This window comes from Balaenoptera acutorostrata, chromosome 10 (assembly GCF_949987535.1).
Source record: "Balaenoptera acutorostrata chromosome 10, mBalAcu1.1, whole genome shotgun sequence".
NCBI classification, from domain to species: domain Eukaryota; kingdom Metazoa; phylum Chordata; class Mammalia; order Artiodactyla; family Balaenopteridae; genus Balaenoptera; species Balaenoptera acutorostrata.
The window spans coordinates 55,041,278-55,056,642 of NC_080073.1; the positions used below are offsets into that span (position 1 = coordinate 55,041,278).

The 15,365-nt window shown below is 37.2% G+C and overlaps 1 protein-coding gene across 1 annotated transcript in view; it reads right to left on the reverse strand.

Moving 5' to 3' along the window:
- Positions 1 to 620: 620 nt before the first annotated feature.
- The window catches only part of RBMS3 (RNA binding motif single stranded interacting protein 3), a 727,705-nt gene continuing 712,960 nt past the window's right edge, over positions 621 to 15,365 (reverse strand). Inside the window, exon 15 of the mRNA XM_057554702.1 lies at positions 621 to 7,202. Within this exon, the coding sequence (XP_057410685.1) occupies positions 7,196 to 7,202 (7 nt within the window). The 3' untranslated portion in view covers positions 621 to 7,195. The remainder of the gene's footprint in view (positions 7,203 to 15,365) is intronic.

A 15,365-nucleotide genomic window follows, 5' to 3' on the forward strand; every position in this document is an offset into this window, starting at 1 on the left:
AGACTAATACAGCAGTGCCACCTGGTGACCACTTTGTAACAGAAGTAACCTGCAACTTCCTAAGGGCAGGAGAAAGAACCTGGGAGAGAAGACTGCTCCGTTTCTAAGGATTTAAACGAAAAGACAGCCTTTTTGATAGCTGAGAGGCTTTTTCATCTTTATTGTAAATGACGCTCCTTTATAAAAAATCCAGAATAAAAACCCTCTGAGATTAAGTTTGAGCTATATTACTTTTCACTTTACTAATGTTGGACTGCAGCTAAAAGAGTTATCTTTGTCAGCACCCCTTTAAATACAGCATTATTGGTAGATGTTGGGCGTGTTTGTTAGACAGAAGGTGGATGATCTCTGAATCCTTAAGCATAAAAATTGGGAAGAGTATGTGAGGTCGTAGGGACACCTAAGTGGTCCATACCCCCAAAGCTCCTAAACAATGGCTTTTCCAGGCCCCCTTGCATGAATACAGTGGTCCCTCCTCTCTCACGTTTTGTTACCAGGGATGGTTCTTTTTTTGAGAAATTTTGTAGGAAGTCAATTAAATACAGACACTGTTCCTTCCACTATGCCCTCCCTCAATCCATCTCTGGTAGAGTGAAGAAAAACACAACGGCCCTACTTGGTTGATTTTATTTTCATTTTTTATTGAAAGCTTCATCAAAGAAAACAGAAGTTTAAACCTAACATCCACTGATCTACAGAAAGCCCAAGGAATGGGGAAAATGGTAGCTAATTTGACTGTGGTACAGATGAAAAAATTAAAAATAAAGCCAGAAACACTGTAGAATTACAGAATTTTCCATGACAGAGACAGCAGTACAAAATGCTCTTAAATAAAATTCAAAATTGAATGATGTTTTGGAAATTGTATGAAGTCATATATGACCTGAAACAAGGGTTTTAAAAGAAGCTGTGTCCCTTTTTCTTTTTTAGAAACTATTTCATAGCAAGTACACTTTTACATATATATTTTTAAAATTAAGATTCCAATTACATTCTTCTTTTTAAATAAATGGAAGCAATAATTCCCAGAATGGTGAAAACTTTTTCAAGTGTCTCTTTTGAAATAGTTTTTATAGTTCTTGAAAACTATGGAATAACTCCTTTTTTATATATGAGGAAATAACATATTTTGGGGAGGAGGACAGAGCATCTTTCTTAATAATGTAAGACCAGAGAGTTTAAAATATATGGTATAATCCTAAAATTACACTTTGGATACTATTTAAACTTGAAATAATTATTAAAAAAAAAAAAATCCACCGGAGTGTCAAGGTCATTAAAGCCTTAATACAGTAATGCAAAGTCAAAAAATAAACAATGCAATTTTTTGGTCCAAGATTTAAGATAGGGATAAGAGTGCATATTTAGCCAAGGGCTGTTACTATATTCCCATAACTCAATTTTGAGTTGACCTGTTCTACTGGTTCAAATTTCAATAGTGAACAAATCCAAAATACCTTTCTTTTGAGGGAAGCCAAATTCTTTGCTACAGTTTTTTCCTTTATATTCTGCAAGAATACAGCCAACTCTCAACTGTTTGTGGTGGATGGGAAAGGGACATTATGGATATTAAAATCCCACAGAATATAATGCACTGACATTAATTTTACCAATGATTTCAACCTGCTTCAATAAATGAATACCTAAGGAACAAAATAGACAGATTTGAATATTATTTCCAAATGTTTCTTTTTCCATCCTCAGGGTGCAATGCTAATAGGAGGAAATAGAGCCCAAGTCCTAATAGTTGAAAAGAGAAGACAAAACAGGTGCACAAAGTAGATGATTAGCCCTTCAAAATTTGGGAGTATTGTATTTCTGCAGGACTGGGGCTTCAGGGCAGTCACTAACTGGAGGGAATACAGTGGAAGAAAAGCATGACCCAGTGGCCTAGTGGTTCTTCCTGCAGACTCCAAGATCGATCTCACCCCTGCTTCAACTTTAGAGCTTCTGTGTAGAAGATGCTTTTCTAAAAAGTTTATTTTCCCTCCCAGAAATATAAAGAAATAAATATGGAGAAGCCACCCATCCTTTTTTATGTGACAGCATAGGTAATGAGGTATAAAACCAGAGATAAAAGAAATCACCAATCTGGGCTGAGCTACCCTGCCTTATATCAACATAGATCATTTGGGGGCACTCACGGATTTTGTTCTTAGCTTTTGTACTTTCCTGAACTCTTATGTTCTCCACAGAGGAGAGCCATGAACAAGAGCACTTGGATTAAGGGACCAATTTCAAATTTCAGAATATTTTGTAAGAAATGTTCAACGTGAGTCAGACTCAGCTGTCTTCCAATGCCACAGTAGGTGCCATTTGCAAAACAAATTGATTCACTAATGAAATCCCATTATTACTCTGTCACAGAAGGGGTATCATACACAGAATCAACGAGCCTGTTTCAAGCCCGTCGGTCCCTCAAATTGGAATGAGGGGAGGTCAGTCCCAGCAAGCTCAGAAGTTTGAAGCATGCCGGTCACAATAACATGAAAAACAAAATCTCATCCTTACTCCCTACTGTGGACAAGAGAATATAGATCAAGGCTCTATGACACGTTTAAACTTGATTATGAAGTGTGATTCTTCCAATGTGCTGAATGTTGTTATATACCTACATAAATATTATACTTTCATTTGGTTTTATATCATATAAAAACATTTATCACTGAAACCCACTTAAAAATTTCTCTCGGCTGATCAGCTCATCTTGCAGTGGTTCCTGCACTCAGATTAAGTATGAGACTGAATTGTCAAATGTATTTTCAGTCTCCTACTAAGATTATCATCTGTCTAGACAGTCCATTGAAACGTTTCCTCAAACTTAAAGAAGACTGCAAAGGTCGTAATCACATCTCAACTTTCATTAATTGGAATTTTAGGCCACTGTGAAAGACTCATAGGTGGGCGTGTGTGTGTGTGTATATGTGTGTGTGTGTGTGTGTGTGTGTATATATATATATATATATATATAATAGACACCCCAATTATTCAAAGTTAGAAAAACTAAGTACTTTTAGTACTTTTATTTTCTCATACATGGATTGAAAATGATTATAAAACAGTTTTGCAAGGGGTTGAGGGACTCTGTAGGTACAGCAAACCTCCTGCTCCACCTAGCCTTCTCCTGCCCTGGGCTTTCCATCTCTGATACAGACGCTTTTAACACCATGTAGTTTTTCATTAGTAGGGATGGAAGTGAGTCTCATATGCTATCAAATGTGGCAGATGTTAAGGTCACAGGAGAATTGATTCAAGTGAAGCATGGCAACAACATCTGAATGATTGAAATCTACCAAGGAAACAAACTAACCCTGACCAAACTGCAGTCAGGTAGATTATTTTTAGAATAGCATGTGACTTGCAATATTCAAGACATGCCCGTGTTGAAGGACAAACAGGCGCCCACCCTGCAAGTATTACCTTTAGTTCACCTAGGTTCCGTGATGTCTTCAGAAGACATGGCCATGCTCTGAGGAGCTCCCCGTCACTATACAGACTTCCTTCCTGACAATACCTCCTCGTTATTAAGAATACCTACTCCTCTACTGACCATGGAACTAGAGTTTGGAGGAGATGATTTTTATCCCATTTGGACTGTGGTTTTAGTTTGTTTCCTGACATTTAGGCTAAGTCTTGGCAATTACAATTGAAAGGAAAAATGGAAACATCTGAATAAATGCTTGAAGTATTGTGAAACGAAAAATGATTGTAGTCCTAAATTGGGTTAAAGTCACCATAATCTATATTGCTGATTAAATTAGGACTCTGATGTCTGTATGTACTGAACACACGTTTTGGTTTGTTTTACTTTTCATACAATGTAAAATATGAAAAGTAAAGTTTGTTTTACTTTTCATACAATGCTTACCTGTTGATGCTTTTATTTTTTCCCCAGACTTGATTCTTAAAAACAATTTTTAGGTGAGATGATGTGTAAATTTGAACATGTGCCACTTTGCCACTTTTTCCTTCTTTTTTTTTCCTTTTAGATTTAAAATATTTTATAGAATGGCCTAATATAAAAAAATCCAAACACAAAGCACACATAAAATGACACAGGCAAAATGATAAAATTTGCCTGAAGTGGTTTAAAAAAATTGAGATTATTGAAATTTTATAGTTGAAAAAAATGTTGCTGAATGTATAAATAAAGCAGTAGTTTTGAATAGAAACAGGAAGTTACCTAGGCACACTCATCAGCCACATGGTAGCTACCTCTTAGTCTCATTGTTGATTGTGTAAATGAGACTTTCTTTGTATCACATTGTTTTGTTTTGTTTTCTTTTTTTAACAGAAGAAAAAGAAAGCATGTTGATTTCATATTCAAATGAATTATGCCCAGGATAATCCTTATTTATACAAAGAGTTCAGAGACTGAAAAAGAGAAACAAAAAGCACAGTTCCTATACAGGTTTGTTCATCCCCCAGTAACTTGGGGGCCCATTTCTCAAAGAGAAAACTTAAGTGCCACCCTTAAAATACATGAGAAGCTGAAAAATGGAACAGAAGAAAGCTGAAAAATGGAACAGAAGAAAGTATAAATTTAGGATTCTCTCTAAAGTATGGAAAACCATAAGGATGGCTGTGACCAGTTGAAACTTTTTCGTAGCACATGCTACATTGCCTTAGCTATATTTTTGCCTCTAATTGGACCACAAAGATATGGAATCACTCTCTAGATAATAAGCTTTCAATTCATGGGGTTTTTCAAATAAGAGAATTGGATTTATTTCAACAGTAGGCCTTTGTTTACAGGTCATAAATAGTAGAATATTGATTATTTTTTTATGAGTCAAACTCATTACTCATGTTGACCTAATGGGAATATGCTTTACTTTTTAATATTTCAGTTTTTAAACACCTACCCTGTTTTCTTTTACAGTGCACTGTATGCATTACCCTCTTCCTTCTGGACTAAGACAGGTTCCTGTGACTTTGTGAGAAGAATTTCACCTATTGATTCTAATGATACATTAGAAAGCCATTCCAGCACATGGTTCAATTGACAAAGTTCCACTGTCCTTCATTTCAGGTAAAACTGTATAGGCTGAACATGGATTTCATGACTCAAATATGCAGAGATGTTTGGTTAAGTCAATTTAATTCATCTTAGACAATGTTTTGCATCATTCTCAATGCAAATATATCGCCTTTGGCTTTAATAATTGATCAAATCTAATTATTTGGGTTCTTATTCATATAAATCATACAATTTCTTGATTGTCAACTAGCATTAAAAGCTTACCTAAATTCCACTAATAGAATCCTCAATCTTATTGGTCCTATTTGCCTCAGAGAGCTACACTGAAATTAAAAAGTCTGTTTTCTCTTTCTTCTGACACCACCAGGATATGAAAATACAATGAAAAGAGGCAAAAAAGATAAAACAAAAAAAAAGATATCCCCTCCCCAATTGCGGAGTCAAGGTGGCTATTCACGGTAGATGATGACAAAGACTGAGGCGAGAAGACAAAATCTAGAAGTGCGGGTATTTAGAAGGAAGACTATTGTTACAAGTACAGTGAGACCTTTTCAGGAGACCACTCACCACTCAACAGAGCATCACTGAGCTTTTTTGACAAGTGATCTTTCAGACCAGTTCAGGGAGTATCTTGAGTTCAAAATTCATATAAAGAAGTTTCAACCTGTTAAACAAGTGTTTTAGCTCATTGGTGGCCATCAATACAGGCTTCACAATTCAAGAGAGCTAGGAAGGAACCAGAAAAGCACATGGAATTTAAAGCCATTTGGCTGTATTGGTTGGAATCCAGAACTCTTGGTGCTGAAATTGCTGACCACACAGGAACAAGCTTCTACTATCAACAAAAATACATTTAAAATAAAAACAACTTTTTTTTTTTTTTTGCAGTATGTAAAACACCAGTGGAAGGTAGTTTAAACAAACAACAAAGTAAGAACTGGTCCGGCCATGTAGGTCAAATAAAATTTTAAAAAAGAAAAGAGAAGAAAAGAAAAACAACCTCTATCTTCTGGACTGCAATAGGGTGCCACTTCATCTTTGGTATAAAATAGGCCATCCATCGGCTGAATTTGATCACAACTAGGAAAGACTACAGAAATTGTCAACAATTTCTCTATCTATTGCTTTTTTTGTTTTTTTGTGGTTTTTTTTTTTTTTCACTTTTTGACCATAAGCTCCTATCTACTTTTTTTTTTTTAAATGCTCTTAAGCTAGGTTTTGCAATGTGACAAGCAAAGCTGACTAAAAAGTTTGTAAAGCTCATAAAAAAGACTGCAGATAAAAAGCACTAAAGCTTTTGCTAGCCATCACGCTTCAGAAATAAAAAAAATCTGCATTCTGCCCCCCAAACACGCATTATTTCTAATGCAGTTGTTTTGAAACCAACGTTAATAACTTTACTGTAAAATGTTTTAGCCTCCTAGAATGATTCAACACTTAAGACAAAGTTCATGAGAAGTCCCAGCATTTTCCCAATTCTTGCAGTTGCCATGGTTTCTTTTATCAACAAATTTTCTTCAAATGAAGAAAAACATTTTCTTTTAAACTGTACAGTTTTTTTTTCACCCTAAAAACTCATAGTCTTAAACTTCTGTACCAGTGAGAGCTGGCACAATATTTCAATTCTTTCTTTTTTTAAACAAGACGTTGAGAGCTTGCCTCGAGAGCCTTTGACGTCCTTAAAATTAAGGCAATTAAGATTCAAGATAAACCTTACCTAAATATTTCTAAGAAAAAATAAAAAATAAAAAAACCAACCCACTAGATTTAAACAAGAAGGGAAAAAGAAAGAGTAGCTTAATGACTGAGGAAGACAATTTGTTTCCATTTCTGCTTGCCCACCTCTTGACATCAGATTTTCCGTTTAAAAAAAAAAATCTATCTACACCTTCAGATAAATTCTGAATTCAAATGTTCTTCCAGATAAACGTCAACCTTCCATGTTTTGCTTTGTTTGCTTCTTGTTGTCCTCTTCTGGGATATTTTTTTTCCTTAAAAAGAATGATGGCAAAAATTAACTGTCAGACCACATGAAGGAACCACTTGCACAGCACAAAAAAACATGTTGTTTTCATTGGGTAAAGTAGAAAATTAAAAAAAAAAAAAAAAAGCATTCCATTGACGCCTGTGCAAAACTGGAAGCCAACTTCTTGTTCAATGAAGTTTCTTCATTCAAGGCAGAGTTTCAGACGGACATTCTTCGTTCGGTCTTGTTTATGGTCTGTGAAAACAATGGAATAAGAGGGGTCATTACACCAGAACAACTTTGAAATCACCTTCTGTGCTCTTTTCCAGTGAGCGCTCTTTAAAAGCTACCAAGCTCTTTCAGTATAACAGTTGTAAAAGCACATTGGGCTTAGGAGAGTGTCAAATTCTGCCACTTTCACACCAATATATATTTGAGCTGGAGTTTGTTTATATTAAATAGCATGGCTAATGGATCAAGAATATCTTTCAATCATAAAGTTGTAAATATACAAATATATCTAGACAAGCAATATTTCCTATGTTCATGGAATATATTCTTCAATGCTTGGCTTATGTTTTAGCTCCCCCAGAAATTCCTTGAGTAATTCTGTCCTTTCAGAACTCCCATGAGATTCATCACAAACTCAGTCAAACATTCTGTGATTCCCTACTATGTACCCAGGATATAGCAATGGGTTGTATGTTTTTTTTTTTTTTAATTGAAGTATAGTTGATTTAGAATGTTGTGTTGATTTCTGCACAGCAGAAATCAAAGTGATTCAGTTATACATATACACATACTTCTTTTTAATATTCTTTTCCATTGTGCTTTATCACAGGATATTGAATATACTTCCCTGTGCTATACAGTAGGACCCTGTTGTTTATCCATCCTATATATAAGAGCTTACATCTGCAGCAATTGATTCTTTGTTACCTCACGGAGCTCACCAAGTGTACCCACATAAGCACGAGGCTTATGTAAATAAGACAGGTAAGAGGGCAATGCAGTTTTGTTCACTTTCCAATTTCTTTTCTTCTTCCTTGCTTCTCTATCTCAACAAGGTTTTAAATTCTTGAGAGCAGGGACAATATTTTACTTCTACTTTTTACTCTCCAGGAGTCTGGCAGACTGGTAGGCACATTGTAGGTGTTTAACAAGACAAATGCTATTTTTATTATATGTCACTTCGCCAGCCCAGCCCACATAATCTCTTCTGATTCTGCCCCATCTATATGGCAGGGCTGAGCTAATAGTGGGTTGATCTTTACTCTTATCTCTTCCACCCACAGATCAGAATTTAGCTCAAGAATTTCAGGGCTATCTTTTAAAATGAAGATGCTTCAAACTATCTGTAGGTCCTATTTAGATGAAGCCTTCTTCCCTCAGTGTTCCGTGGGCTCTTCTGGTGCCCAGTTGCTTAATTTAGAAAAGAAACCTCCGTGTTGCTGGGTAGAGTTGTCCAGCTGTTTCACTGCACAGGATGCTTGGCCGAAGGAGTGCCTGGGGACTAATTTTAGCCCATGGTCTATTCCCCAAGCTGTGTACTCTGGTGCAGGGCTGCATTTGCCCTGAGCAAGTGGCCCTTATTCAAATTCACAAAAAGCCCTCAACAATGTTTTGAACGAGCCTGGGATGTTTTGACAGTTAGCCTGAGGGTTTCCTTTTCCTAATTTGCAAAAAGCCCTCATATGTCTCAGCTATAGCTGTTAGAAACCTGGGTAATTTGTTCCTAGAATCATGTAAGGAAAGCAACTCATTGATAGAGTGAATATTTCCATTTTTAACCAAGAGTTTAAGTCTCTAGAAATACATATTATTTCTGTGTTATGCAAGAAAGTGGGGTTCCTTTTAAGAATAAAAGCAATCAAAATTTTCATAATAGCAGCAACAGTAAGGGAGATTTTAGTAGTAGTAGTCATGGGAACCATGGTATATATTTGATCTCTCTGTACATCTTTGCAAAATTTAGGTTTACTCCATTTACTTCTAAAAATCTATCTTGTTATGGGAATGACATTTTGTGTGTGTTTTTATGTTTGTTTTTTTTTTGGTCTATTCTTTGCTCCCACTCCCATCTTCTACCCTGGTATTATTGTGCATTGAACAGAAAATGCCTAATACAGTATGAATCTCCATCAGAGCTGCTCAGTGAATGCTGTCTCAGTCAATGGACACAGAACCCCCTCACTGCTCAGGTGTGTCACATGGGCTGGTATCTAAGCATCCGTATTTATGAGTGAGGCTGGAGCTACTTTCAAGTTTTATAACCTTACACAAATGTTTGCAATATCCTCCTACCATCACTTGCTTCATCCTTCAAGTGGTCTCGTTACTACATGAAAACAAATGAGGAGAAATAAATGGTTGTACTTTACATTTTCATGATGGCTAGCTGAAGTTTGAAGGGAAAAGGTGTTGCTATTTAATAGAACTGAGTTCACTCCTGTTCACCTTCTCTGTCCTAATGAAGTGTGAAAGTGCACATTTACATAATGCTTATGTCATGCACTGGCATTCATAAAAACAGTAGGCTTTCAAAGTGTCAAGGCTGTGATCAGGAGCAACAAGAACATTTTAAGTTGTGCAGTGAGACTATTTTAAAAATAAAATGAATTGCAACGTAAAAAGAGAAATTTGTGTGAATGAGAGCATGATTATGAAAATCATTTGCAAACTGTAAAGTACTGTGCAAATAGAAATATTATTATTCACAAGCTTAAAGGACATGTAAGGATGGTAATCAAGGGCATATAATTTGTTCATTACCGTACTGACGATTTATAGGCAATTGGTGTCATGACAGTTCAGTTACACAGAGAAGACCTGAAGAATTAAAAAGACCAACAATATTGGGGTTGAGATAAAGGCCTTCTAAGGTCAGCGTGAAGGTTGGAAGACTGAGAGTTTGACCGAATTTAAGATCACAGAGTCATTCTGAATACTCTCATCCGCCATCCTCCCCGTGCCTACTCCCCCAAAAAGCAGAGTGAATATATTAAAAAGTAGCAAATCATCATCTTAGATTTCTAGACTTTTAGGCTAGAAGAAGTCTTAAAGATGATCTAAGGGTGCAATATTCCCCAGAGTCATTTCTAACAGATTAGCTTCACAAATTTTCATGTGAAAAGAGGGATTCTGTGATCCAGAGTGTAGAAAACCTGCACACTATACTCCCACTACTGGATTACCCATAGGAAGGAAACTAAACGTGCGGTTAGGGCACCAACAAAGAAAGGTATCAATAGAAAAAACATTATTTCTGAAAAAATGTAATCTTTTAAATTAGTATCAAAATAATCATCATGCTGACAATAAACATTTTGTTATAGTTCTTTAATAATTTGTTAATTTTTTGTTTGTTTGTTTAGCATTCCAAAGGAGGAGGGCAGCACACACTCAAATCTTTCAGGAAGTAAGTATCTATCTATCTGGCTCTCTAGGAGGTCATGGCCACTAGCATATTAACAGCTTTGAAGAGAGCTGCAATTAAGCAAGCATTTCACTTAGCTTAAAGCAGTGTTTCTTAAAACCACTTTTGACCAACCTCCCCACCCCAACTCCAGGGCAGGGTGGTAAATCCTAGCTCAGCACTGGAGACCTAATTTATACTTTTTGGAGAACACTGATCTAATCTCTCACTTTAAAGATGTGAGGGAGGCTCCTTGAGGGACAAGTAAGTGGCAAAGATGGAATTTGAACCAAGGACTTCTGATTTTGCTTATTAGAATGTAACTTTGCTTGAAGACTCATGCTTTTAAAGTCCTAGTTATTTTTTTTTAATTTATTTATTTTATATTTATTTATTTATTTTTGGCTGTGCTGGGTCTTCGTTTCTATGCGAGGGCTTTCTCTAGTTGTGGCGAGTGGGGGCCACTCTTCATCGCGGTGCGCAGGCCTCTCACTGTCGCGGACTCTCTTGTTGCGGAGCACAGGCTCCAGACGCGCAGGCTCAGTAGTTGTGGTGCACGGGCCTAGCTGCTCCGCGGCATGTGGGATCTTCCCAGACCAGGGCGCAAACCCGTGTCCCCTGCATTGGCAGGCAGATTCTCAACCACTGCGTCACCAGGGAAGCCCAGTCCTAGTTATTTTTAAGATTTCCTAAATAGCACAAAGAAAAACTGAGAATAACCTGAGCAGGAACAGGAATTTCCAAAGAACTTCCAAAATAAAACACAGGTATCATTTCCCCCATTTGGGCTAAGAGTAATCAGAGTCTCTTGCATTAATAGCCTCTTTTAACAATAGAAGGAAAAAAAAGCATGAATACAAAATGGGAAGTAATTTTTTTTAGCTTGGAAAGTGTAATTTGGAATATTAAAATTATGCTGACCCATGATTCCAAATATAACCTTTCTGTTCATATGCACATTTTAAATATTTCTCTAACTTTTGTCCTATAATCTTCTGTTGTGTTGTCTGTAATTTATTGATTTATTTATTTTTTATTGGAGTATAGTTGACTTATATTGTTGTGTTAGTTTCAGGTGTAAAGTGAATCAGTTATACGTATACATATACCCATTTTTTTTAGATTCTTTTCCCATATAGGCCATTACAGAGTAGAGAGTAGAGTTCCCTGTGCTACACAGTAGGTCCTTATTAGTTATCTATTTTATATATAGTAGTGTGTATGCGCCAATCGTGTTCTCCCAATTTATCTCCTCCCTCTTTCCCCCCTGGTAACCATAAGTTTATTTTCTACATCTGTGACTTCATTTCTGTTTTGTAAATAAGTTCATTTGTACCATTTTTTTAAATTCCACACATAAGTGATATCATGATAGCTGTCTTTCTCAGTCTGACTTACTTCACTCAGTATGACAAGCTCTAGGTCCATCCATGTTGCTGCAAATGGAATTATTTTGTTCTTTTTTATGGCTGAGTGATATTCCATTGTATATATATGTACCACTTCTTTATCCACTCCTCTGTTGATGGACATTTAGGTTGCTTTGATGTCTTGGCTATTGTAAGTAGTGCAGCGATGAACATTGGGGTGCATGTATCTTTTTGAATTATGGTTTTCACAAGATACGTGCCCAAGAGTGGGACTGCTGGATAATATGGCAACTCTACTTTTAGTTTTTTGAGGAACCTCCATACTATTTTCCATAGTGGCTGTACCAATTTACATTCCCACCAACAGTGTAGGAGGGTTCCCTTTTCTTCATACCATCTCTAGCATTTATTGTTTGTAGATTTTTTGATGTTGGCCATTCTGACTGGTGGGAGGTGATACCTCACTGCAGTTTTGATTTGCATTTGTCTGATCATTAGTGATGTTGAGCATCTTTTCATGTGTGTTTTGGTCATGTGTATGTCTTTTCTGGAGAAATGTCTATTTAGATCTTCTGCCCATTTTTTGATTGGGTTGTTTGTTTTTTTGATATTAAGCTGTATGAGTTATTTGTATATTTTGGAGATTAATCCCTTGTCAGTTGCTTCATTTGCAAATATTTTCTCCCATTCTGTGGGCTGTCTTTTCATTTTGTTTATGGTTTCCTTTGCTGTGCAAAAGCTGTTAAGTTTAATTAGGTCCCATTTGTTTATTTTTGTTTTTATTTTCATTACCCTAGGAGGTGGATCAAAAAAGATATTGCTGCAAATTATGTCAGAGAGTGTTCTTCCTATGTTTTCCTCTAAGAGTTTTATACCATCCAGCTTTACATTTAGGTCTTTAATACATTTTTTTTGTGTGTATGGTGTCAGAGAGTGTTCTAATTTCATTCTCTTACATGTTGCTGTCCAGTTTTCCCAGCACCAGTTACTGAAGAGACTGTCTTTTCTCCACGGTATATTCTTGCATCCTTTGTCATAGATTAGTTGACCATAGGTATGTGGGTTTATCTCTGCACTCTTTATCCTGTTCTATTGATCTGTATTTCTGTTTTTGTGTTAGTACCATACTGTTTTGATGACTGTAGCTTTGTAGTATAGTCCGAAGTCAGGGAGCCTGTTCCTCTGGCTCCATTTTTCTTTCTCAAGATTGATTTGGCTATTCAGGGTCTTTTGTGTCTCATACAAACTTTAAGATTTTTTTGTTCTAATTCTGTGAAAAATGCCATTGGTAATTTGATAGGTATTGCATAGAATCTGTAGATTGCTTTGGGTAGTATAGTCATTTTGACAATATTTATTCTTCCAATCCAAAAACATGGTTTATCTTTCCATCTGTTTGTGTTATCTTAGATTTCTTTCATCAACATCTTAATAGTTTTCTTTTTTATAAATTTATTTATTTATTTATGTATTTTTGGCTGTGTTGGGTCTTTGTTGCTATGTGCAGGCTTTCTCTAGTTGCAGCGAGCAGGGGCTACTCTTTGTGGCAGTTCTTGGGCTTCTCATTGTGGTGGCTTCTCTTGTTGCAGAGCACGGGCTCTAGGTGCACGGGCTTCAGTAGTTGTGGCACGTGGGCTCAGTAGATGTGGCTCACAGGCTCTAGAGCACAGGCTCAATAGTTGTGGCGCGTGGGCGTAGTTGCTCCATGGCCTGTGGGATCTTCCTAGACCAGGGATTGAATCCGTGTCCCCTGCATTGGCAGGCAGATTCTTAACCACTGTGCCACCAGGGAAGTCCGAACATCTTATAGTTTTCTGAGAAGAGGTCTTTTACCTTCTTTGATGGGTTTCTTCCTAGATATTTTAGTTTTTTCATGTGATGGTAAGTGGAATTGTTTCCTTAATGTCTCTTTCTGATTTTTCACTGTTAGTGTATAGGAATGCAACAGATTTCTGTGCATTTATTTTGTATCAAGCAACTTTACCAAATTCATTGATGAGCTCTAGTAGTTTTCTGTTAACATGTTTAGGATTTTCTATGTATAGTATCATGTTATCTGCAAACAGTGACAGTTTTACTACTTCTTTTCCAATTTGGATTCCTTTGATTTCTTTTTCTTCTCTGATAGCCGGGGCTAGAACTTCCAAAACTATGTTGAATAAAAGTGGCGAGAGTGGACATTCTTGTCTTGTTCCTGATCTTACAGGAAATGCTTTCAGTTTTTCACCATTAAGCATGATGTTAGCTATCGGTTTGTCATATATGGCCTTTATTTTATTGAAGTAGGGTCCTTCTAGGACCACTTTCTGGAGAGTTTTTAATCATAAATGTGTGTTGAACTTTGTTAAAAGCTTTTTCTCCATCTATTGAGATGATCATATGGTTTTTATTCTTCAATTTGTTAATGTGGTGTATCACACATTGATTGATTTGCATATACTGAAGAATACTTGCATCCCTGGGATAAATCCCACTTGATCAGGGTGTATGATCCTTTTACTGTGTTGCTGGATTTCATCTGCTAGTATTTTGTTGCAGATTTTTGCATCTATGTTCATCAATGCTATTGGCCTGTAATTTTCTTTTTTGTGGTATCCTTGTCTGATTTTGGTATCAGGGTGATTGTGGCCTTGTAAAATGAGTGTAGGAGTGTTCCTTGCTCTGAAATTTTTGGAAGAGTTTCAGAAGGATAGTTGTTACCGCTTCTCTAAATTTCTGATAGAATTTGCCTGTGAAGCTGTCTGGTCCTGGACTTTTGTTTGTTGGGAGTTTTTAAATCATAGTTTCAATTTCAGTGCTTGTGATTGGTCTGTTCATATTTTCTATTTCTTCCTGTTTCAGTGTTGGAAGGTTGTACCTTTCTAAGAATTTGTCCATTTCTTCTAGGTTGTCCATTTTATTGGCATATAGTTGCTTGTAGTAGTCTTTTATGATCTCCACTGGTGGATGGAGCTGGATCTTGTCCCTCTGGTGGGCAGGGCCTTGTCTGGGGGTGTGTTTAGCTGGCTGCTGTGTGCTCAGGAAGACTTTAAATAGCCTGTCTGCTGATGGGTGGGGCTGTGTTCCTGGCCTTTTGGTTGTTCTGCCTGAGGTGTCCCAGAACTGGAACCTACGGGCTGTTGGGAGGGGCCAGGTCTTGGTGAGAAAACGGCAGCCTCCTGGAGGGCTCACGCCAATGAGTACTCACCAGAACTGCCACCACCAGTGTCTTTGTCCCCACAGTGAGCTACAGCCATCCCCTGCCTCTGCAGGAGACCCTCCAATACCTGCAGGTAGGTCTGCCCCAGGTTCTTATGAAGCCATTGCATTTTTTCCCTGGGTCCTAATGAACATGAGATGTTGTGTGTGGCTTCCTAGAGGAGAGTTTCTTTCTTTTCCCCCCAGTCCTGTGGAATTCCTGCAAACCCCATTGGCCTTCAAAGCCAGATTCTCTGGGGGCTCCTCTTCCCATTGTCAGACTCCCAGGGTGGCGAGCCTGACGTGGGGCTCTGAACTTTCACTCCTGTGGGAGAACTTCTGTGGTATAATTATTTTCCAGTTTGTGGCTTGCCCACCTGGCTGTATGGGATTCGATTTTGTCACGATTGCACCCCTCCTACCATCTCATTGTGGCTTCTTCTTTGTCTTCGGATG